The sequence below is a fragment of the Botryllus schlosseri genome, chromosome 11, assembly GCF_051294905.1.
Source record: "Botryllus schlosseri isolate E-star chromosome 11, Bs_hap1, whole genome shotgun sequence".
NCBI lineage: Eukaryota > Metazoa > Chordata > Ascidiacea > Stolidobranchia > Styelidae > Botryllus > Botryllus schlosseri.
This window is the reverse complement of record NC_137246.1, coordinates 5,341,045-5,366,561: the sequence shown is the minus strand read 5'-3', so window position 1 is coordinate 5,366,561 and position 25,517 is coordinate 5,341,045. Positions and strand designations below refer to the sequence as shown.

The following is a 25,517-nucleotide window of genomic DNA, read 5'->3' as shown; positions in this document are numbered from 1 at the left end:
TTGAGATATAAAATTCTGATATATTTGGCGGACCGTCAGGAAACTTTCTGCGGGCCGGCGCCGGACAACTTTCGTTTTAGCTTCCAAGTCTTTAGGACAGTTAAATTTTGAATAGTGTATTTGGAACGACAAATTAACCAAAGTCATTCCAGCGCAGGCGGCGTCTTTTTTCAATTTTCCATATCACCTTCGAGTGCACGCTGACAACATGTCATCTAACGCACTCACAGCTGATTGAAATTGCTCTATTTCACCCACGATCCCGAATTTTTAGTCATCCTGGCAACGCATTTAAGATTAGCAAGTTTATTTAGGCTCTCAAACGAAAAATAAGCAAAAAATATCTCTGTGAACGTAAGAGATTAGCGGTTGGAAGACGAGCTCCTTCTCTTACAGCCCATGCCGGAAGCGGCTTGTCCTGTAGATTGCTGGAAAAAGATAGATGACAATCAATCACACTGGCAGAGTATAATATGGACCAGGGTATGTATTCAACATTTCATACTATCACACTTTGTCAGCTATGCCGTAACAGCCCAGAGCTATGCCAAACATCCTGCTATCGATTGGCCAAGTGATTGCATACCTCAGAAAATCACTCATTGACAGGTCTAGGTGGAAATCTCAAATCGTGGTCAATATATTTTTGAAGACAGCAAAGTTCATAATATCGAAACAAAGGACAATCGATCGCTGTCGCATTCCGCTCTGCAAACTACCGAGAGGAGTCTTAAAATTGCAGACTCTGGAAATATGGGTAGTTCATCGAAATTTTCATCAGATCAAAGCATCACACCCACCTTGACCCAGAGCAGACTAGAGAGATAATTTTTAAGAGTACTGCAATTATTCGCTCCTTGGCACCGAAAGGATCAACAAGAATTACAGTTTCAATATCTTTTTTCATTGCAGAAGGCTGTAAGCCAGGGTTGTAACCAAGTCGCAAGGCTCCGAGTCACAAGTCAATCTTACTTTTAGAGTTAAGACTCGAGTCAAGTCGAGTCATTTTCAATTCAACACCGAGTCCAAGTCATCGAGCAGAGGGTCGAGTCCGAGTCATGTTATTATGACTCGAGTCCGAGTCCAAGTCATTGTGTTGTGTTGACTGTTCAGTTTCCAGATAAAGTCTTGTTAAACCCACTCTTATAACTCTGTTTGGTGATATCGAACGGTTCGCATTTATAATACACTAATTTCACTCACTTTTAGCAGTTTCTGGTCGCATTTCCAAGTACCAGTGCCAACAGACGAAATCCCAATAGGGTGGTTACTTTACTATTCTTCGAAATTACAATGAAATGTCGGACTTGGCCGTTATAGTTTCGACTCGAGTCAAGTCGAGTCATTTTCAATTCCCCAACGAGTCATAGTATTGTGACTCATGTCCGAGTCCGAGTCATTATGTTCACTCATCAGTTTTGAGTAGTTCAATCCGGTTCAACCCAACTCGAGTGTTCGAGTGATATAGAAAGACTCGCATTCATAATGTCGTAATCTTCCTCAGCCCCAACAGTTTTTGGCCCTATATTCCAAGTATCAGGACTGATAGACGATATACCAATCATATCGTGACTTTACTATACTACGAAGCTACGAGTTTTTCACTAATAATCCCGGGTTTTCCCACCGTTAATGCTATTTTTGCAAGTTTAAAACTTACAACAGCAATAATTTCGCTTCGACCGGTCGGAATTGGGCAAAAATTGATACGCATCGTTATTGTAGGCAACTTGACAATTTCACAGGGTTGACAGTAATATTTGTAATTTTATTTTAAAAACTTTCAACACCGTACCGTAATAAATTCAAAAATTTCAATTGGCTCTGCGTCGGTTTTTACTGGTGGTAATCGAGCCAAATCTGGCGTGTAGCGTTTTTCAGGCAGCCCAACGATACAGCCAGAGAAGCCCCGGGATCCAGAAAAATAAAGTATTGCACAATACCCCTCTCACCTGTCGCCGAATTTTACTGTTCAAAAGCTCCTGATTCCTGTCGGCCAGCACTTTCATGGCGCGCTGGCAGTGCTCGAGTTTGTCCTGACACTCTTCGAGCTCCGCGGTGAGCTTGGCGACGCGCTTGTTCAGCGCTTGCTCCAACTCGCTCTTCTTGCTCGCGTCCTCGGCCAGGCCGCGGCCCGTCTCTTCGAGCTGCTTCTTTGAAATAGCGCTGAATGAAAAATTCCGCTTAATACCGACAATTTCCATGGGCCTGCGTCACTTATTCCCTGGAAATCAAGCTTTGTAATCTTATATATAATTTGGTGAGTTGGCCACTAGTATGGAGGGTTTACTTCAAGAATCAGTGCATGGTAGTACGGCCTTCATGACCAAATAGCGCTGGTTCTTATCTACAGGGGTCCACGAAAGTCCAATGTTGAAACTACAACCATAAAACTTCATTGTCCTTTAACACGCCGATACTAATTATGTTTTATTTTCAGCGCTCGCCACAAATTAAGAGTATGTGATGCCATTTTTTGCATCATTAGGTGGCTTTACAGGAGAAAAATAGACCAGATGGCAACATAAGGTACCATGATTAGCAGGGCGAGTTTTGGCAACGTTTGCAACTATTTTTACAGCTTCCTAAATACTCAGATGTTACGTAGTATGGTTTGTAAGCTGTTCGGAGGAATCTTACATTGCAACTTTTTTCGATTTTTCATGCAACTAACTTTTTACTGGAAATATTTGGCACTATATGTAAATAGGTGGCTTGATTATATCATTATCGTTTAAATTTGAGGTCCTTATTTTCAATGTGTCAGGACTGATAGACGAAATACCAATCATGCGGTCACTTCACTATTCTTCGAAGTTACAATGAAATGTCTGTGTTGGCCGTCCTAGTCTGGAGTAGTATGACTTGGTTCGAGTCATGCACAATGACTCGAGTGCAAGTCGAGTCGATAAACAAATTGACTCTAGTCAAGTCACTCGAGTCTCCAAAATATTGTGACTCAAGTCATTACAACCTTGGTCGAGAGTGACAGGATGAGAGACTTACATTTCAAACTCCAACTGTCCGATATCCTTCAGAAAGCGGTCGTTGATAGCGGAGCAGGCGTCGGTGATGGAGAGGAACAGAGCGTGCGCCTGTTCCACCTTCCAAGATATAGAGTCGGCGTTTTTCGGGATATCGCTACAACGTGAAGACAAGCGCTTGAGAATAAGCGGACGTCAACAGGTACAGAGCGAAGTCTCTAAAAATTGTGGCTAGCGAAATAGTATACGATGCCTGCGGAGATGGATTACAAATACAAACAATACCGTAAATTAATACTTCATTACGAGTATGTGTAGAAATTTCCAAGATGTACCAAAACTACTCCACGCAAAAGTGTAAGGCGCAGGGATGTAACAAAGTCGGAAGGTTCTGAGTCACAACTCATCTTCACTTTTACAGTTTTGACTCGAGTCAAGTCGAGTACTAACCGCCAATTTTTGAATTTATTGAAAAAAATTTGAAGGAATTTTTTTCAATTTCGCTGACAACCACACGAAATTGTCAAGTTGCCTAAAGAACAATGAGTAACAATTTTTGGTCACTTCCAACCAGTAGAAGCGGAGTTATTGCAGTCGAAAGTTTTGGATTTGGAAAAATAACAATGTTCGTGGGTAATCCCGGAATTATTGATGAAAAACTCGAACAACTTCACTTCTACGGGTAGGACTTTCATCGATTCTGTAGACAACCTAATAATTTCATGGGATTGACTGTAAAATTTGAAATTTTTGAATGCAGCCTTTTTTAGACGAGCTCACAACGTAATCAGCGAACCCGCGGAATCCGAGAGTTATTTTTGACCTACCCACCTATAAGTCTTGTTAAACGCACATTTCACAACCCTGCTACACGAAATACCAATAGTGTGATAACTTTACTATTTTTCAAAATAACATAATGTCGGTCATGGCCCTCCGAGTATCGAGTCATCCGCAATGACCCGAGCACGAGTCGAGTCAATACAAGGATTGAGTCAGGTCGAGTCGAGTCATTTTCCGTACTTTTGAGAAAATGACTCGAGTCAAGTCCACCGTTTTTAACTTTGACAGGGCTCAGAAATCAGGACATTACCTTAAAATTGAGTAGAAATTACGGCATTACTACGATTTCTACTTGAGTAACAAAGTTGATTACTAGGGCTGTTAAAAAAAAATTCTGTATTCCTTGGATTCGCTGATTAAATTGCTGCACACCAAATTTGGCTCGATTTCAACTGGTAAATAGGAACGCACGTTTGAAAATTTGTAATTTACCTTTATAAAAAATTTGAGTTATTTTTTCAAATTTCGCAGCCAACCCTATGAAATTGTTGAGTTGTCTACAAAAAAACAATGCTTAGCAAATTTGACGCAACTCGGTAGAAGCGAAGTAATTCGAGTTTTTCACTAATAATTCTGGGAATACCCATAGCCAAGGCTATTTGAGGCAAATCCAACATTTTCAACAGCAATAACTACGCTTAACAACCGGTTTGGAAGTGAGCAAAAAATGTTATGCATCGTTCTTTCAAACAACTTAACAATTTACTGTAAAATTTGAACTATTTTTTCAATTTTTTTTATAATAAATTCAAAATTTCCAAACTCCTGCGCGTTCTCATCTACCAGTAGGGATCGAGCCAAATTTGGTGCGCTACGTTTTCCAGGCAACCCAAGAATTTAATCAGTGAATCTCTGGAATCTGGAAAAAATAGTATTTTTGAACAATCCTACTGGTTACATTGAACCCCTCTGCCGGCTGAATCAGACCATGCCTCCCCTTCCAAAAAGAGGCCGCAGAGCATGCCAATTACACCAGCCTTATTCAATTAACAGGTCCTTTTTTCACAAAGTCACGCTAAAAATCTCAGCGAAGGTGGCAAAGGCATATATTGCTTCTCACTATGCAACACAGATTCTGTAACACGGTATATGTACCTGCTTTCCACGCTGGAACAGTCGGCATCGCCAGAGTCCTGATAGAATATAGAAATGAGGAAGATGAGGAGATAGGGGCCAAAATTATCAACTTACCATCGGCGTTGCGTCAATATTCTGATGATTCCTTAAAGGCGAATCTTGACGAGGCGTGCCTGAAGGGTAGAACGTAAATTATAAAATTATCTCGTCTGCAAGACGCTGTCGATTGCGCCATGGGTGGTCAGTAGCGTTATCCAAAAATAACAAATTTTTCTGGCAGATTCATAAAATTGTTGGGTTACCTAAAAAACCACTGCACACCGAATTCTGTTCCATTCAACCACCAGGAACGGAGCTATCAGAGTGAAAAAGTTTTGTTCTTTAAATAAATATATTTTAAAATTTCATTTCCACCTCATGAAATTGTCACGTCGTCACTTCGAAAAAGCATAAGTACGTGGGACGTAGTTTATTTTAGTCCTTGATGTGATTGCAGCATATACACCTACTCAAGTTATGAACTACACACGATCTGTGCACATTCATACCACAAGCACATGTGCTGTGCAATAGGTAGGGGTGTTCAAAAATGACTTTTTCTCAAATTCTACCGGCTACTCCTACTTGATAAAATTGCTAGGTTACCTAATTGAAGCCTGCGCACCAAATGTGGTTCAATTCCAACCAGTAGCCGCATTGCTACAGGAGAAGAAAGTTTTTAATTCATCATAAAAGATATGAAAAAAAAAAATTCAAAATTTTCTGTTCACCCCATGAAATTTTTTGGTTGTCTGTAGAAATGATGTTCACCAAATTTGGCTCAATTTCAACCAGCGGAAGCTGAGTTATTGATGTCGAAAAATTTGGATTTGAATAAAATAGTATTTACGGGGGGCAGAACTATAATGAATAACTAAAGAATTGGTCACCACAAATACTATTTTATTCAAATCCAAGATTTTTCGATGGCACTAACTCCGCTTTCAGTGGTCGGAATTGAGCGAAATTTGGTGAGCATCGTTTCTGTAGACAACCTAACAATTTCATAGGGTGAACATAAAATTTTAAATTTTTTTTTATTCATTTTTAGATAATAAATGAAAAAACTTTCTTCTCCTGTAGCAATGCGGCTACTGGTTGGAATTGAACTAAATTTGGTGGGTAGGATTCAATTAGGTAAGCTAACAATTTTCAATCAGGTAGCCAGTAGAATTTGAGAAAAAAAGTCATTGTTGAACACCCCTAATGTACATATGCCGCTGGACAAGGAAGGTGCAGATATAGCCTTGTAAGGCTGTCAAACAGAGATGAGCGGATTTAGAATTTCTATGTCCTAATCCAATCCAAATCCAGAACTTTTTCATATTCAAGTCCATGTCCAATCCTAAACCGATTCTAACTTGAAATTCAGAAAAAAAAATGATAATTTATGCACGGGAGCGATGGTAAATTTTTATTTCACAACCAGCGATTCTGTTGATTTAAGATAACTTAGCATAGGGTTGTGCCTCTCATGTTCATTGGCACCGAGTGTACGATAGTGTAGTATACCGTAAGTATTTTAATAACTGATTTGAATAAGTTTGTCGCCATTCGCCACACGACATATTAATCTCCCGGAAAATCGGTAAATCCAATCCAAATCCGTTCAGAAAAAATCTCTGATCCTAATCCAATCCAAATCCGACAAAATTTCGCAAATCCTGTTTTTTAAAATCCTAATCCTAATCCATGCTCATCTCTGCTGTCGAAGTCTTGCAACACCTCTCCATTCTATGCCGGTAATGCTAGCGCCAAGTCACAGACACCAGTGTTACTAATCAGGTCTTTGGTCTGACCCAACAAGGGATCGAGTCCATGACCTACCGATCAAGAAGCCACCATTATGCAATCTTGTCTTCGCTGACGACCACTTTATAAACACGACAGGCACAAGAGCGCGTCCCTACCTCGGCTTTTTTTGATTGCCTTTAGCTTCAAATCGAACTGGCGCATTTCCTTCAAAACCTCGTCGACCCCGGCAGAGGCATACACGAGCTCTTCCTTGTGATGCTGCACAATGAAATGGGCCTCGCTCTGCACCACGTCGCAGTCCTGCTGCACGGTGGCACACTCTTTTCTGAAACAAGCCGGAAATGGTAGCAGTAATTCCCGAATGGCGTATGTATACAAAGCAGTGAAAAAGATTTTCATTTTTACATGGGGCGGCCAGATGCAAAGAGGAGGGGTTTGAAATTGTTTCAAATATACCAAGTTAGCATTAATTTAATACGGATAAGTGCGTGCGTAAATGCTCATATTACATGGATAGGTCAAGCTTCATCGTGTTCACGAATTTACGCGTATAAGTGGTAAGCTTGCCAGCAAGTCCAGCGGTTAATTAGCGATTCCTCGATCTCGCTTCAATATCAACAATTCACTATTTACCAACACGCGCGCGAACAATTGAGTACGCCACCTTGATGACGACAAACTATTTCACAAATTATTACGATTGAAGACTGCTGTGGAATCTGTTCTGTAATGGCACCGATTTCAGATGATTCACGCCTGTCGTATATTTTGATAACTCGGCCTTAACACACATCTTCTGGTGTTTCAGTATTAGCGCTAATCAATTACATCCTTTCGAGTCAGTTCTTGGCCAATAGCGCAGATTCAATGTTATTCAATTTCACGCTGTCAGTTAAGCCAGTATGACATAGGATAGCAATTGCATAAGTAGAAATAGCAGGCACATCATACGATGCCTGTGGCAGTCACTATAGTCAAGGCCAGCATAGTTATGACATGCGCCAGTCCTGCTGTAGACTCGTTAGTTCAGGCTGGTAACGATATCAGCCCTAACCTGGTGCACGTGATAGCTCATGCCAGCGATTATAGCGTGCAGGACTGCATGCAGACGCGCTGAATCAAATATGCAACGATAGCGCATATCATATGTCAATGACCCATTTCGCATACAAATGATTCTCGCTAATTTGCAGTATGATGCATCGATAATACGAATTGGTGAATTGGCATTTCAAAAGGACAGGATTTCGAATAAATTCAGAATTTGCGCCACCGAGAATCTCGCGTTGCATCAATATTCGATACCGTAATTCAACGCCATGTACCGCACAATGCGCAGTATTAATAACAAATCAACACAGTGACATCGAGGAAATACGAGTGTATAAAGCAGACAAGAATTAGTAGCCTACAGATGATAGATAACTAGCATCCAATCAGTAATTCCTAAACTTGCGTGCAGCACAATGGGGTTCCCAGTCTGAATTGGCGCCTATGGTTATGACGTCATATTTGGTGATCCAATTGCTGATATACGATGTTGTCTTCAATTCTACTAGTTGCTGACGATTACCACTAACGAGTGTCAGCCAAAATTATTCGAGTATACTTCAATAAGAATATGTTATTGAATTTGTAAACGAATGTGAAATAAGGCGTGAAGGGTAGCAAGATGTTAATCTTGCCTACAACGTCTGCCATCATCTCAACAAATTAAAGGGGCTGGCAACCTCAAAAAATGAAAATTTTCGTTTTTTTTTTGTGGTAGGAAATACTACGAATTAACATTGCATCTCTGCTGTCACCTCATGACCTGATTTCACCCAAACAATAACTAAACAACGCAAAACTTCAATTTCACTTTCCTTTGATAATTGGGGGGGGGGGTCGTTTTCTCAATTGTAAAATTTTTTCCCGTCGCATCACGGTAAACCAAGAATTTATACGAAATATTTGTCGTATATGTGTCACTCAAGTTTTTTTAAAAGCTGAGATTCAGACCTGTGCTATGCTAAAAGTTTTTAGTCATAGGTCTACCATGTCAAGAGGTACAGAACGTCACAGTAAATTTACAGCAAATTTGTGACAAAATTTGGGAATTTTTAAATTTCGAAATGAAATTTCTCCGAGATGGGTTGCACATAATCCTTGAAATTTTAGCATGGCACAGCGTTGTCAAAGTACTTCCTAAAGAAGGCGTTAGATCGGAAAAAGGGCTTCACAATATCGAGATCCTCCATTCCCCGTGTCGATGCATTTTCTGTCCTTGAAATCCAAAAAATATCCACAATCTGCAGGGTAGCACGAGACTGTTCGGTTTTTTGTTTATAGCATAGCGACATCTAGCAACTGAAAATTTCATGGTGACAGGGGTAGCCATTCGAAATTTATGTTTTTGGGTTGCTAGTCCCCTTAAATGAGTTGATTCAAAATACTGTCAACGTCGTGAAGTTTGGCCGTCATAGTGATAATAATTGATGATTGAAAAATTTAAGAAAAAAAGCGAACAAGTTCAGACATAGAGATTTAGGCTCAGCACACCGGCAGAGTCAGTTATTCAAAGAGGCCCACAGCGACATCCCCAGCAAGTTTCTTTCACGCCCACAAGCCCACGGAGTGACCAATCGGTCAGTCCCGCACGCAAAACCCAGCTTACTTGAGTTCTGAAATTTCTGCGTCTTTCTCGTTCAATGACGCAGTCAGATTTTTCACCGCTATCCTGCTTTGTAACGCGTCCAGCTTGCAAGCATTCAACGATGCTTCCGTTTCGGCAAGCTCTTCCTGAAAGGTATTCCTCTCGTCTTCGACATACTGAAAAAGGACATTGGACAGTTTAATTTTGGGAGCGCCATTACGGTGATTTGACGATGGAAATGCGACTAGCGCGTCTGTTCAAGTCCCGTGGTTTGAATTTTATGAATTTATTTAGCACATTCGGTGTGCCAAACGTACTCAATTACGTACAATTTTTAATGTCCAAATAGAATTATTATTGGCTAGGGCCATTTTTTTTACCTAAAGAACGGAAGATTTTGACCTAAAAAATCAAAATTTTGACATTTTTTTACCTTAAAAATCTTAATTTTGACTAAATTTGACCTAACATATGCAAATTAGGTGATTTCCCACATATTGTTAGAATTGTAATACCTATCTCCATTTCTGGTTGGAAGTGTGTGTCCTTACGAAGTAGTTTGGCCTTGGAAAGAAACTTTTTTGCCTCAAAATGGACAGATTTTTACATGAAAAAACTTCATTTCAACGAAATACGGCCCTACGAAGAATTCCAGTAGTTACATTATGCATTATCGTAGAAATAATTGAATTTTTGTAGCAGGCTACACCGAAAGATACTTTCCTACATTCTCGGGTAGAAAGTGTCTGTCCTTACTAAGTTGCTTGCCAAGAATGGAGAAAGGACGTTCAGCAGCAGCAGTTGCTGGCTGACAACACTCAAGTTGTGCGCACACTGCTGGTGACAAAACGTGTTGCATCACTCATTCATTCTACATCAAAATTTTTCACCATGCGCTTCTTGATATAAGAACCATGCAATGCCCATACGGTCTTGCTTCAATTGGGATATTGCGGTACGTTGAGCATTCAACTTCTTAAACAATTTGGACATTTTTTGACCTAACGCTACAATTTTGACTTTTTTTGACATGTTGAAAAAATCGCCCCATCTCATCCCTGTAGGTTACCAGGGAATTCGGCACTTGGTGGGCCCCTAATTGTAACCCTAACCATATCCCTAACTCTAACGCAGGGCCGGCCAACCCGTGGCCCGCGGGCCACAGTGGCCCGCGAGGTAATTTCCGAAATTTATAATATCAAAAATGCATTGCACAGATTGTGAACTTGAAAGGCCAACCAAAAATTTGATTAGTTTGGCCGCAACACTTGAGATGTGATGATTAAAATATGAGTTCCGACGCATTGACAGATCCATCAGCCAGTCACATATTGGTATATCTTCGTACACTACAATAAAGCAGAATAATTTGCGATAGATTTATCAAAAGTAAAAATTTTCTACAAGCTTAGCGAAACATGTTGTCACTCGATTCCTTGTTTTTAATATTGTTTCCCTTTTTGTGAAAATGGAAGAACGCCTGATGTATCAGATTGAGTCTAACTATATTCGCGATTACGGGACAAAGTGTCGTTCAACATATGCGACCTTGCGTTTGCGGTCGCAGTAAGATCGTTGATTATGGAACCTAGGCACGGAAAGATTGACGCATGTTTGTCGCAGCTTTCGATATCGATATGTCCATGCCCGAATAGCCCAGTCCTCGCAAAATTAGCCCAGTGATATGCGGCAGGCTCGCAATATAGCCAAGTGACAATATTATTGACCTATGAACTTCAAAAAATTTTCGCGCTTCGCGCGGTAAGTGACCCGCGCAATATTTCATCAATCGAAAGTGGCCCTTTGGCTGAAAAGGTTGGCCGGCCCTGCTCTAACGTAACCCAAACCCATTAATCAATACATGCCAACTGCCGAATTAACAACGATGAATATCTCAATTCACTGCCTTAGTCAATGAAGCATTAATTTCCGAACACTATTACGGCATCCCCTTTGATAAAGATGTAGTTGTCCCATCTCGTGCAGAACTCGCCAAGGGCTGGATTCACTGGCATCCTCCTTATCAGTATAAAAACTTCAAAATTGAGTAGATATAAACACTGTCTATCCGCTGTCCATGTGTATAAGACTCCTGCCTACCCATGGAAGACACTTACCCACTTCAATCAACCCGATTAACATTCTTACTTGTAATATCTCGACTCTTTCTGTAAGTTCCCGACATGTGAGTGACAATTTGGCGTTAGCACTGTTCACAGTCGCCAATTCGGCCTCCTGGCGAGCAACGGTGGTCTTGAATTCCTTGACAAAGAAATGACATGACCTGGGCAGTATATCTTGGTGCGAAGGGTGGTGGTTTGTAATCTCTTTTTAGGCGAGGACCGCTTCGGAAGATTATCAAGCTTGAAAACCAGGGCTGTTCAAAAATAACTTGCATCTGGAACATGGGCTTCGGCTCCCCATCAGATGCTCTCATCCCACCCCCCTACACACCAAATTTCGTTCAATTACAGCCAGTAGCCGCAATGCCATAGAAGAAAGTTTCTATTTATTATATAATAATAAATAAATAAAAAATTGAAAATTTTCTGTTCACCCTATGAAAGTGTTAGGTTGTCTACAGAATCGATGTTCACCAAATTTGGTTCAATTCCAACCAGCGGAAGCGGAGTTATTGCCGTTGAAAAATTTGAATTTTAATAAAATAGCTAAAGAATTAGTCACTGTAAATACTATTTTATTGATAATCCAAATTTTTCGACGGCAATAACTCCGCTTCCACTGGTTGGAATTGAACCAAATTTGGTGAACATCGATTCTATAGACAACCCAACACTTTCATGGGGTGAACAGAAATTCATCAAATTTTTTATTCATTACAATTATATGATAAATAGAAACTTTCTTCTCTGTAGCAATGCGGCTACTGGCTGGAATTGAACCAAATTTGGTGTGTAGGCTTAAAATAGGCAACCTAACAATTTTATCAAGTAGCCGGTACGATTTGAAAAAAAAAGTCATTTTTGAACACCCCTATTGTCCGTCCACTCATGGCCAAAGCCATCATGGCACTGCACACTTTTTCTTCCATTACACAACCCAGCCATAGCTAGTCGGCAGTTCACTCACCTGCGTGTCTTTTTCGTAGTCCTGAAAAGCTTTTGTGACCTGCTGTTCGACTGTCGTCAGCTTGTTTTGCAAAAAGCTGGCGAGGTCCGCCTCCGATTGGTACATGCCGGTCAGCTCTTTGATGTAGGCCTCCGACGAAGACTTTGCCTCTGCATGTTGCGTGCACTCTGTAAATTAACCACTATTATTTCGTGTTACACAAACTCCACCCCAAAACGAACTCCAAAATTGTATGCTGTTCCCCAGCTTGAGCAGTAAATAAACAACTCGATACCGAGTAGAAGTAGCGATTTTTAAGAAACAGCGTCTACCAAAATACAACCCACAAAACCGACCTTGTTTGAGGCAAGATATTTCCGCTTCCAGGAACTCGTTTCTTTCGTTGAGCTCTTGTATCGCCTGTGTTTGCCGGTCGCTCCGGGCAGACAAATCTGCGACGACAGACTCCCTTTCTTGCAGCCGTGTTTCCAGATCTGTCGCTAATTTTTTACTGTCCGCTAGAGCCTGTCGCAAAAGGAAAATGGATTGACCGCCCGATGGACATTCGGGATTCCACCAAGGCTTGTGGATTAGCGTACAAGTTCGCCGGGTTAGCTAAGCTTAAGGACCACTGTGCTGGGGTGACCGAACACTGAGTTAACACTCATACAATCTTATATGGATAACAATATAATCACAGGTTCTCAAGCTCTCTGAGACAAGAGGCCCGTAAACATAACGATTTCGTACCCACCCCACTGTTATCCTCAGATCGAAAAACATTGTGTATCGATTCGAACCAAGTCATGCGACTCGAGGCTAGGACGGCCAAGACAGACATTTCATTGTAACTTCGAACAATAGTAAAGACACCACATTACCGGTATTTTGTCAATCATTCCTGATACTTGGAAAATTGGGCCAGAGACTGTTACGACAGAGGTAAATGACGATACCGTATTATGAATACCAGCCAATATATATCGAGCAGAGTTGAAAATAGTGGATTGAACCAGGTTGAACTGAAAATTATGGTATTACAAGTATGCCAATGAGCCGGATACCATTAGTGTTACCTTTCGGAAAATTTTAATTCATTTAAAAAAAAATAGTGACCTTAGAGGAATGATAACCTGACAAACAAACAAGGTACCAGATCATCGAACCGGCATTTTAAAGCGTCACCTACCACAACGCAAGGTTGGTGTCTGGCCGCCACTATGAAGATTAAAGTCTAGGGAGCATAGTTAGTAAAAAGGAGGATTTTCTTGCGGGGAAAACTACAAGTGACAGGTAGTAGTGACATGACGCGACAGAGAATTTAATGGACTTGAGTCCCTCAATAGAACACAGATAGAAACCGTTCTATGTTTCTGCTATAGTCTTGATAGACGGAGGTTCAAGAGTTCTCCATTTTTTTGGTGATCAGCAAGCAAAATTGGGAGGTGTGTGGCGAAATATCTTTGAATAAAAAATTAGGGTTGCGATAGGGTTGTAACCAAGTCGCAAGGTTCTGGGTCACAAGTCAATCTCACTTTCATAGTATTGACTCGAGTCAAGCCCAGTCATTTTTAATTCACCGCCGAGTCAAGTCCGAGTCCAAGTCAGCTAGCAGAAGGTTGAGACCGAGTCATGCTATTATGACTCGAGTTCGAGTCCAAGTCATTGCGTTGACCGCTCAGTTTCAAGTTCAAGTCTTATTGAAACCACTTTTTATAACTCTGTTTGGTGATATCGATTCGTTCGCATTGAAAATATACTAATTTACCTCAATTTCAACAGTTTCTGGTCACATTTTCAAGTACCAGTACCCATTTTCAAGTACCAGTGCCAATAGGCGAAATACCAACAGCGTGGTTACTTTACTTTCCTTGGAAATTACAATGGACTGTCGGTCTTGGCCGTCTGAGACTCCCGTCATGACTTGGTGCATGATATCATCGCTGGCCTACACAATAGTTTCTGCAATAGGCCTGGTGTGAAAGATATCATTGCTGGCCTGCCTAAGTATTGCGTGTCGGGCCTAGCATGCTTTGGCTCTTATCTCTCGCTGGTTTGGAGACAATGCGGTCGAGTTTATGCTAATTAGTGATTGTTTTATGTTATATTGATTAAAAATCGACATCGATTCCCGCTAAGACTACCACTCATCAGAAAATCACGTCTCGAGTCGAGTCATTACAGCCCTGGGTTGCGACCATAAAAATGCAATGAAACCCTGCGATACATGGAGAAATAGGGGGAAGGACACACGCTTCGAAAACCCACTTTGCTTTCGAAGTCCTCTCTTTTTCTCAGTCGTTCTTCCCATAAAATCAGTTCCTGCTCTTTCTTGTCCACGACGCTTTTCTTGTCGTTGAGCTTAGCGACCGCAGATCTCTGAATACAAAACGTGATTATGATTCCGCTGGTCGGATTTAAACGATCTCGGAAAATTACCAGCTGCGAAACCTTATCCTGCAGCTTAACGTCGACCACGCTGTACCTGTCCAAATTGGACTGTAACATTTTCACTTTTGTTAACAGCCTCAGATAGTGGCGTCTGTATGAACCGTCGGACACCGCGTCCTCTTCTGTAAAACGATTATAGCGTCGTGAATTTCTACCCAATTACTAGTAGATTACATAGTGATTGAAGAAACTCTTGGAGGTTCAGAACTTCAGTACACAGTTGAATGGTATGGTCATATTTAAAGAAACCCAGATAATTCTCACTGGCAACCGTCATGGGTTAATCGTCAGCAACTAGTAGAGAATTGAAAAGAACTTGTATATACAATTGTTGATATACAATGTTCTTTTTCACTCCGCAATGCAATGCTTGGTTACCGAATAAGTAGCTTAACTAGCAAACACAAGCTTTAGGGTTTAGCTTGTAACAACACTGCCACCTGAAATTTTGATTCTGCCGGTTGGCATTGATCAAAATTTGCTGTGTAGCCTACCATTTTTCAGACAACTTTATAATTTTATGGCACTTCCAGTAAGATTTTCAAAATAATAAATCAAAAATCTGTTATCTCTAATATCTTTGCTTCTACAGGTTGGAATTCAGTTGAATTTGGTGTGCAATGGGGCTGTTCAAAATGAAACTTTTCCTTCGGACTTCACTGGCTACCTGATTAAATTGTTAGGTTGGTAAAGAAAAACGCTGTACACCAACTTTGGCTCAATTCCAGCCAGTAGAAGCGAGATTCTCGCAGTAGGAAGTGTTGAATTCATCATTAAAAAATAAAGAAATAAATTTCCAAATTTTTCTGTCGACCCCGTAAAATTGTTAGGCAGTCAGTAGACATGATGCACACCAAATTTGGCTCAATTCCAACCACTAAAAGCGAAGTTATTGCAGTAGAAAAATTTCTAATTCCATGATTTTACAATAATCAATTGAAGAGTTAGTTTAGTCACCTAAAATACTATTTTATTCAAATCCAAATTTTTCTACTGCAACAACTTCGCTTCTAGTGGTTGGAAATGAGCAAAATTTGGTGTGCATCATCTCTACTGACAGCCTAACAATTTTTACGGGGTCGACAGAAAAATTTTGAAATTTATTTCTTTATTTTTTAATGATGAATTCAAAACTTTCTTACTGCAAGAATTTTGCTTCTACTTGTTGGAATTGAGCCAAAGTTGGTGTGCAGCGATTTTTTAACCAACCTAACAATGTTATGAAGTAGCCAGTGAAATCTGAAGAAAAAGTTTTTTTTTTGAACAGCCCTAGGAAAAAGCATCAATTTTTGAACAAGCCACACGTAGCATACCAATCGGACCGTAGAGATATTCCACCACACTTTCACACGTCAGCGGTTTTTCCACCGTCTTTAGTTCTGTCCTTGCTTCCGCCGCTTTCCTTTGAAGGTCGGCGTTGTCCGCCCTTAACGATTCGATTTCATCCTGCATCTGCAAGAATGGCACCAGAACAATTTCATTTCAATTATTTTGATATTTCGGTTTCCAAGTTGACTAATTTCACAAGTGAGACAAACCGATGGTAAAACTACTTTCTACTTTACAAAAGACAAAGTATAAAAGTAAGCATCAACAACTCTCAACATGTTCAGATATAGCACAAGTACGCAAAGCACACTTGGTAACCCGAAAAAGTTCAAGCACTTCATTACAGGCCTTCTATTCTATTGCTTTATCCCCAACATCAAAATTAACCCCTACCCTACCCCACAAGTATTGCATGCCTAACCAAGGTTGTAACGACTCAACTCGCGATTTTTTGACGACTCGACTAGAGATATTTTTTCAAATGCGTAAAATGAATCGACTGAGTCAATTTTTCTGCCGACTCAAAACGATAATAGGATGGCCAAGACTCTCAACTTCAAAGAATAGTAAAGTTACCACATTATTGGTATTTTGTGTACTAGTCTTGATACTTGGAAAATGTAGCCAGAAACTGATTTAGACGGAGGAAAATGACCGTATATAAATTTGAGTCATTTTATATCACTCCAAGAGAGTTGAAAAAAGTGGGTTGAACTGGATTGAACCGAAAACTGAACGATGAACATAAGGATTGGACTCGAGTCAAAACACTATGACTCGGACTCGACCCTCTACTAGCTGACATAGAGTCGGTCTTGACTTGGTGGCGAATTGAAAATGACTCGACTTGACTCGAATCAGAACTATATAAGTGACACTGACTTGTGTCTCGCAACCTTGTGACTTGGTTACAGCCCTGCGCCTAAGTCTCACATGCTCACTAGGGCTCTTCAAAAATGACTTTTTTCTCAAATCGTACTGGCTACATGATAAAATTGTTAAGTTAGCTAATGTAAGCCCACACACAAAATTTGGTTCAATTCCAGCCAGTAACGGCTTTGCTACAGGATAATTAAGTTTCTATTTATTATATTAAAATAAATATTAAAAAATTTGAAAATTTTCTGTTCACCCCATGAAAGTGTTAGCCTGTCTATAGAAACGATGGTCACAAAATTTGGTTCAATTCCAACCAGTGGAAGCGGAGTTATTGCCGTCGAAAAATTTGGATTTGAATAAAATAGTATTTACGGTAACTATAATAAATAAACAAAGAATCGGTCACTGTAAATACTATTTTATTCGAATCCAAATTTTCGACGGCAATAACTCCGCTTTCACTAGTTGGAATTGAACCAAATTTTGTGACCATCGTTTCAATAGACAGCCTAACACTTTCATGGGGTGAACAGAAAATTTTCAAATTTTTTGTTATTTATTTTTATATAATAAATAGAAACTTTCTTCTGCTGTAGCAAAGCGGTTACTGGCTGGAATTGAACCAAATTTTGTGTGTAGGCTTAAATTAGGTAACCTAACAATTTTATCAAGTAGCCAGTACGATTTGAGAAAAAAATCATTTTTGAAGAGCCCCAATGCTCACGACGGACCACTCAAAAGGCAGATGTGCGCAATTAGATAATTCGGGTTGTCTAACTAGTGTAGTGAGAGCGAGATATCGGTCTCTACTCTCTATGCTGCAATTTTAATTCTAATCTAGTTTACGGTATTGGTGAAAATGCGACAGGAGTATTGCGTAGCGCGAAACGAACTTTATTTTTGTGGTTCTTTTTTTCAATTCGGAACGCAGTTCAATTACCAGGTTTTCACAAATCGAGTAACTCTAATCATAATCTAATTAGTAAAAACGGTATAGCTATATTGGTGATTAGAGTCTGTTTTCGAAAAGGTGAAAAGTTTCTAGCAGGCTAACTCTGCTCAATAGAGACATATGGTAATCAAAGATCCTGGTTAAAGAAAACTTCCACGCCTAATGTTGAAACGTCGTAATCCCGCGTGGTCAAATATTTATTGCCTTATGCCAGTTTGATACCAATGTCTACGACAAGCAGCGGACGCCAAGAAAATACTATTCAACGCACCTCCCGCACAACGCCGTCCTGTCGTTTGCCTTCGAAATGTTGCGTTTGGGCGAGTTGAAAAGCGGACATTTGCTTCATGATAATCTGCAGAGCTTCGGACACCGATTTTTCATCTTTGCCAACTGCGCGAATCAGACAAGAGTTACAGGGACTCGAATAATTTCTAACACCTACTCAAACTGTTGAGCAAGAGAAATAGAAATAGCCTAAACACAGTAATATGCAAAGAAGTAAAACTATGTTACTAAACACCACTGGAATATTCTGGATTTATGGTAGCTAACGATATAACCTCTACTGCCAGTGACAGCCGACCATGACTCAGTACGCTTGGCTAGATACCGTTTGTTTTGATGTTCATTGGCTAGATACTGTTTGTTTTGATGTTCATGATTATTCATTCCACAGTATCACATGCGACTCCCTTTCCCTTGCAGTCGGTTGGGAACAATAATGTAGCCTACATAAAAAAGTGTTCGTTCTACACTCGAGCAGAGAGAGAAGGCAAAACCTACTTTTACCGTGTAAATAGCTACTGAAGCAAGTACTATCAAAATGACGATTCCGAGCAAGGAAAAAAAGCAAGCATTCTAGGCCTAGTTTTGGCTAAATAATAAAAAACTGAAGTAGAACAAGTCTAAAATTATAATAAGTAGGAAAAACATACTTTACGTCACAAGTTTCTACCTGCTAAGCACATGTAGAAGTAGCTGTTTTCAAGTAAGTAAAAAGCAAATATGTCATTCCTGGTTTTGTGTTAAACCCCGAAACTGTCACGCGAAAGTACAAACGCCTCTGCCAACTCACACTCCCACCCACCTTGCGGTGAAAAGCTTGTGCCCTGGTCCACGAGGGCCTGCACACGCTTATTCCTCCCATCCCTTTGCGGCGTCTCGCCCAAAATCTCGGACGCCTTCTCGATATTCTTCGCCGCGGTGCCGATAAGCGCGGACACGTCCAAATCGCCGCTGTGCCCCGGGCAGGCGACCGGAGTTTGCGCCGCCGAATCACGAGTCAAGGTACCGACCGATTTTCGCGTCACGGACTCCTCTTTCGCCCGGTCGGTGTCGATAACTTCGGACATGCTGATATTGGACCACGCGGACGAATTCCTGGGGGTGGTGTGATGCGAGTGAACTTGTGGGCTGGTCAGGTTAGGCGCGTCCCCGCCGTAGGGAGTCGCCGGGTACAGGAACATGTTCCTTTTACGTGAGGCCCCGAGGGATGGTGAAGAGTTTTCTGCACCAGTGACGTCTGGGAATAATTTTGGGCGCGGCTGTTCGGCCTGTTCTAAGACGATGCGGACCGGTTCGTGGACCGTCGTTTCTGGCGGTTGGCAGTTCTCGGTTGTAGACCCCGGGGCCCTGTACGCAGCCTTGACGGGACTGTCGACCTGAAATATGAAGGATAATCAGACGAAGTGGACACGGGTTGAGTGATATTATGATGTAGGACGAGCCGTACGTCATCACTAGGGCAGTTTTTTTTACCTGAAAAAAGGAAAATTTTGACCGAAAAAATAAATATTTTGATTTTTTTTTTACCTAAAACTGAATTTTGAGCAAATTTTGACCTAATGTATGCAAATTAGGTGTTTTCACAAATAATTTTAAAATTGTACCACTTATCTTTATTTCTGGTTGGAACTGGCTGTCCTAACGAAGTAGTTTGGCCTGAATAAACGTTTCTGGCTTAGAAACAGGCAACTTTTTACATGAAAAAACCAATATTTTGACGAAATCTGGCCCTATGTAGAATTCCGGTGTTTATAATACGTATTATCGTAAAAATAATTGAAAAAATATTGTACTACAACTGATACTTTCCTACATTCTTGGGTAGAAAGTGCATGTCCTTGCTAAGAAGCTTGCCAACGACGTTCAACAGCAGCAGTCGTTGGCTGACAATACTCAAGTTGTGCGTACACTGCTGGTGACACACCGTGTTGCTTCATTCTGACATTGTCGTCTACATCACAATTTTTCAATTTGCGCTTCTTATTATAACAATGATGCAATGCACACGAAGTCTTTCTTCAGTTAGGATATTGCGGTACGTTGACCATAACACCATGTCAACCTATGTTTTATTTGACCGTTTATGATTCACAATGAGCAGACAACGGTAGGCCTACAAAGTAGGCTACAAGCCGTAAAATATCAAATGATAACTTCATCGACAGTGCAAAATCTACGATACAAACGAAATGTAGACGTCAAAAAAATTTTTACTTTATGAACATTGAACAATTTTGACAAATTTTTACATAACGCTACAATTTTGACAAAATTTGACAGGTCGAAAAAAAACTGTCCTAGTCATCACTAAAAGTGCGATTTTTTTTTTACCTAAAAAACAGGAAGATTTTTCACTAGAAAATTATTTTTTACATTTTTTGACGTTAAAAAACTCGATTTTATCAAATTATGCCCTCACGCATGTAAATTAGGCGTCTTCGCACATAATTTTAGAATTGTACTACTTTTCTTCATTTCTGGTTGGAACTGTGTGTCCTTGCGAAGTAGCTCGGCCCGGAAAAAAAACTTTTGGAGTTAAAAAGTCACAAATTTACATACATGAAAAAAATTCATTCGAACGAAATCAGGACCTATGAAGAATTCCAGTATTAGTTACATAACGCATTTTGGTAAAAATAGTTTAGTGACTTCGCATAACACCGTGTCAACTCTGATTTGCTATGAACTGACCTTGAATTTTTTCTGTATTTCTCAGAGTTGTAACGACTCGAGTCATGACTCGAGAATCGGATGGCCAAGAAAGGCATTTCATTGCAATTTCGAAGAATAGTAAAGTCGTCACATTATTCGTATATTGTCAGTACTGGTACTTGAAAATAGGGTCAGAAACTGTTTAGAGCTGGGTGGCCAATCTGTTTTGCGTGGCCCGCGAAGTAATATCAGAACTTAGTTATCTTATCAGAAAAGATTTGCCCAGATTGTGAACCTACAAGGCCTATGATCAAAAATTTGATGACTAAAATACCACAGTAATTTCAGTGTGGATCACTGATCCAGATTAGGCTACAGTCAGACTGCGAAGTTTCTACTACACAGTACACACCAATAACATAAGACTGCGATTACGTAAATAAACAGTACAGGAATTGGAGAATTAATTGTACAACCAACAAAAACTTCATACCTTGAAAAAAACGGCGTCAAATGTTTTCTGCCCAGACGGCTGTTGGGATTTCTTCATTTCTGCCTTGGCCGCCTGTAGACGCCTTCTTGCTTCCGCACGCTTCTTAGCGAACGCATCGCTCCTCGCTTTTGCGGTGGCCGTAGATTTTGCTGAAACGATCAAGGATTAGAAAAAACTCTTGGAGCGTGAGGTACAGAACTTCAGTACACAACTTAATAATATATTGATCAGGGATATTGAAATGAACAGCAACTAGTAGAGAATTGAGAAGAACATGAACATTAGCATGATCAAGGATTACACCAATAGTTGGTCCTCACAGGCAGACATGGAGAACAATAAAATTCCCAGCTTTTTCCAAATCTGATTAGAATTAGAATTATAGGTAGACAGTTCTTAATGAGATCAAAATTCTTGCAACACAGTTTTTATTTTCAAATTAGATTCAAATAGAATTTTGTGAATTTGCAAAAAAACATAACCATTGAATGTAGTTGAGTTCATATCAAATCAAAGTTTTATACGCATGACAACAGCAAATGTCTATACAGCAAGTTTCGCACTATATAGTTCGCCTGTAGCATTTTTATAATTAAAATTAGAGCATAGAAACATTTCGCCAATTAGATTAGAACTAGACTACTATCATTTCACTCTAATTAGCGTAATTAGACAATGTCTAGTTGTCCAAGTCTGCTCACAGGGTAAACTTGAGACAGCTTAATACCAAGCATGGAACATCATAACCTTGAAAAATGACCAAATACAGAATCACAACAAATCTGTTCAGTGCCTCAACTAATACTACTACTCATAGCGATGTGACATACCAATTTCTAACAACAGCAGCAACACCTTCCTACCCTTTTTAGTGATTGAATCACAGAAATATTGACATAATAATACTACTAAACCTAAAATCGAGCACTGAGTTACAGGCCTAGTGGCCTACATACAGAAACCAGATTACATATAATTTTGCCTCAGCCGTGAGTCACGATATATTCACAATACAGTGATTGATACCGACTCTTTCGCATCACAAAGACAACACTCACGTTTCGTGGGCTTGATAAAAAGTTTTTTCTGTGCCGGTTTCTTGCAAGGAGAAGGCACCTTTACGGGCTTCAACGCATCTTCCGACCAACCAGCCGCTTGACATTTGCGCAAGACTTCAAATTTTTTGTCGACGTCTTCCACCTGGGCAGATTATTTACATGAAAAAGAGACATCAAGCCAGATCCTATAGGAGTTCTATGATCACTCTGTTCACAATATCGAAACACCAAACCAGGGCAAATCAACTATTTTTAGTGTAGATACAATTACAAAAGTTTAAAATTCGCCTAGATTCGTCATCAACTTTGATGAAATAATTTACCTTCAATCCTTCATAGAATAGTAATACAGGATTACTTTAAATGAAATCCTGGTAAAGCGGTATTAGCAAAACCGATAAGTGGAATGTAGGCTATTAACAGCAGGTAGTGGCAGAATTGGCAGTTTTTATTTCTTGCCAGTTCTGTAAATCGTGGTTCCGAAGCGGTGAGAGCGAGTTGAAGGCAGCAGTGGTAAATCTTTCCACTGGGTATAAGGGGTGGGCATTTGGGCAAACTAAGGTCCGCAACGCCGTTTTGTGCTGCCCGCGATTAATTACTACAGGGACTCGATCAAACTTTTCTTATTATATTTCATCTGTTATATTCCCACTAACTGTATATTTATATTGCATTGCTGGTGTGGTAGCCTGACCTCAAGGCCCATGGATTTTAAAAGGTGTTAACTGTCGAGTATCAACTGCTAATCATCACAGTAGTTAAAACGGATCATGAGTGTAATTTTATATTGGCCAGTGCAGCAGGTTTGTTACTTTTAGTGCTGTACTTGGAAAAATCGCGAGTGTGTCATGTAGAATCGTTGTCAGTAGTGGGAACATATTTAAAGCTAACATGGTTATGACGCTGTCGGCATTGTGTGTCCTGGAATTGAACCGAAAGTAGAATGAGTAAATCTATAAACAGATCACTGCTCACAGACTCAAATCTCCATACTGTTCTAAGAATCGAGACAACAGGCTTTCATCCCTAGTGTTGAAAATTGGTTGTTGAGGTCGACCAGCCTATTAAATCTGACACGTGCACGATATCATCAAATCAATGGTAGGTTTGTTTCAAACAAACATACATATATACTAGGGATGGTGTGAACCTCTGAAAGGTTCAGGCTCGTGTGAACGCGAACCTTTTTGAAAGGTTCTGTGTGAACGCGAATGGGAACCTCATGACATCAGTTGACATCATATTGCTAATTCCAACCCTACGTTTCATTGAAGTGATATATTAATGTACAACACGATACCTAGCGACGACTCGGGCCACATAATGCCACGATGCCGGACTTTTTAAACGTCGCCGAATGTATCAACTGGGGAAATCAAATGATTCAATAATCCCATAAATCAATATCTTTCATCGCTTTGCCAACAATTTCAATAAAGAACTTGCAAGGGAATAACGGTCTAGGCCAGACCGGACATAGTATTCACTGTCTGAGTGTTGCTACGTTGATATCGAGCAGATTTGGTTTTTATGATACAATAAACACATGAAATCGAGATGACGCCATGCGCTTGCTGGATTTTTTACATCAGACAACGACAGCAATTTCATTGATTGGTTGAATCAGCACCATTTGCTGACTACCTACATATTGTGTATTTCGTTCCCGATGTTGTGTGATTGCGGGTCAAGCTCACAGCACAGAGTCACTAAATATTCACAAACGGAAAGTGGGATATTTCTGGTAAAGTTTTGTAACAAAGCAAGTAAAATTTTTCAGATTGTCAGGGTACATGATCGTTTAGTGTTGATTTTTTTATGCCGCCCGCAGTTGAAATGCATTAATATATATAACATATGAAAAAGGTTGACAGTGCAGAACCTACCACGGTTTGTTTGTCAATAATGTGAACCTCTAAATTTCTGAAGTTCACACACAGAACATGAACACACCATCCCTAATATATATATTATTGTCACATCCTCACTTTATGATCAAATAACAATATTGCGTTTTGATTTATAATCCAAATTTATATTGCGCGTCCCGCGAGCTAAAAAAATTGCCCACCCCTCGGTGGGTTATACAGATGAAAAATTGATTCTTAACAAAGTTCATAATTGAATAGGCTGAAAAAGTCGGTTTGGAATTGGAACTTGCTATAAAATCAAGCAATTACCAGGACAAATACAAGGTCAGGATTCAACATTGAAAAACTTTACCTGAAAATAAATCATTTCCCAAAATCCTTGCAGGTCCTGACAGGTCACGGGCTTCTCGCCGGTATGGAACTCACAATTGTCGACGAGCCCTTCAAACTGATGAAAGCGTTCGCTCATAATCAGCCGGGCTTGGCCGACCGTTGACCTGATCTCACCCTAAAAAGATCAGCTATTAGCCTATGGCACAATTCTGAAAAGTAGGTTAGTTGGATAATGGCAAGTGGCCACACAGTTATCGAGTATAATATATGCAAGTATATATACTGGTCTTACGCAAACAAAATCCCCAGGGCAGTCAGATTTCGTCTCATCGACATTCCTTTCTAAAATCTCATCCCAGTAACGACATGTTGCAGTGACCCTGACCGTCTCCGAGGAGAGGAGGTTTCTGTAAGTATACAAAAATGTGTTAGATCAAGTATGCTCATGTATCAGTGATTACTGGATTTACCGAAATTTTAAAACTTCCGACTTCTCCTTTTCCGAGCAAACCTCGTTTTCATTGGAAACGGCTTTCACAGGCGTCAACTTGGACACAATCTTTTTTGCAGACAATCGAATTCCCAGTAACAACGCCGGTCCAGGTGATGTCTTCGGGGTATCTGTGGCAGGCTTACATCTATGCCCAGATGCTTTCGTATTGTGTTGTAAAGAGATATCGCGCAGCGGAGTCCTTGCGGGGGAATCCACAGAGGATGACAGCGACATAGCACACTATGCCGTTTGTAGCAACCGATATACTATAAAATCATAACCGTACTTTTACAGAAATTGGGAGGATATTCATATA

The 25,517-nt window shown here is 40.2% G+C and overlaps 1 protein-coding gene across 1 annotated transcript; it reads right to left on the bottom strand.

Moving 5' to 3' along the window:
• Positions 1 to 290: 290 nt before the first annotated feature.
• On the bottom strand, positions 291 to 25,517 carry LOC145450950 (uncharacterized). Its single transcript, XM_080329438.1, has 20 exons — positions 25,179 to 25,517; positions 25,001 to 25,115; positions 24,728 to 24,883; positions 22,505 to 22,646; positions 21,447 to 21,595; positions 19,104 to 19,677; positions 18,285 to 18,406; positions 16,167 to 16,305; positions 14,842 to 14,975; positions 14,671 to 14,781; positions 12,759 to 12,927; positions 12,424 to 12,590; positions 11,482 to 11,595; positions 9,355 to 9,509; positions 6,854 to 7,023; positions 5,019 to 5,077; positions 4,923 to 4,960; positions 3,007 to 3,141; positions 1,953 to 2,166; positions 291 to 428 (listed from the first exon to the last, which is right to left on the bottom strand). The coding sequence occupies exons 1-20, from the start codon at positions 25,433 to 25,435 to the stop codon at positions 363 to 365; spliced, it is 3,186 nt and encodes a 1,061-aa protein (XP_080185564.1). The 5' UTR covers positions 25,436 to 25,517; the 3' UTR covers positions 291 to 362.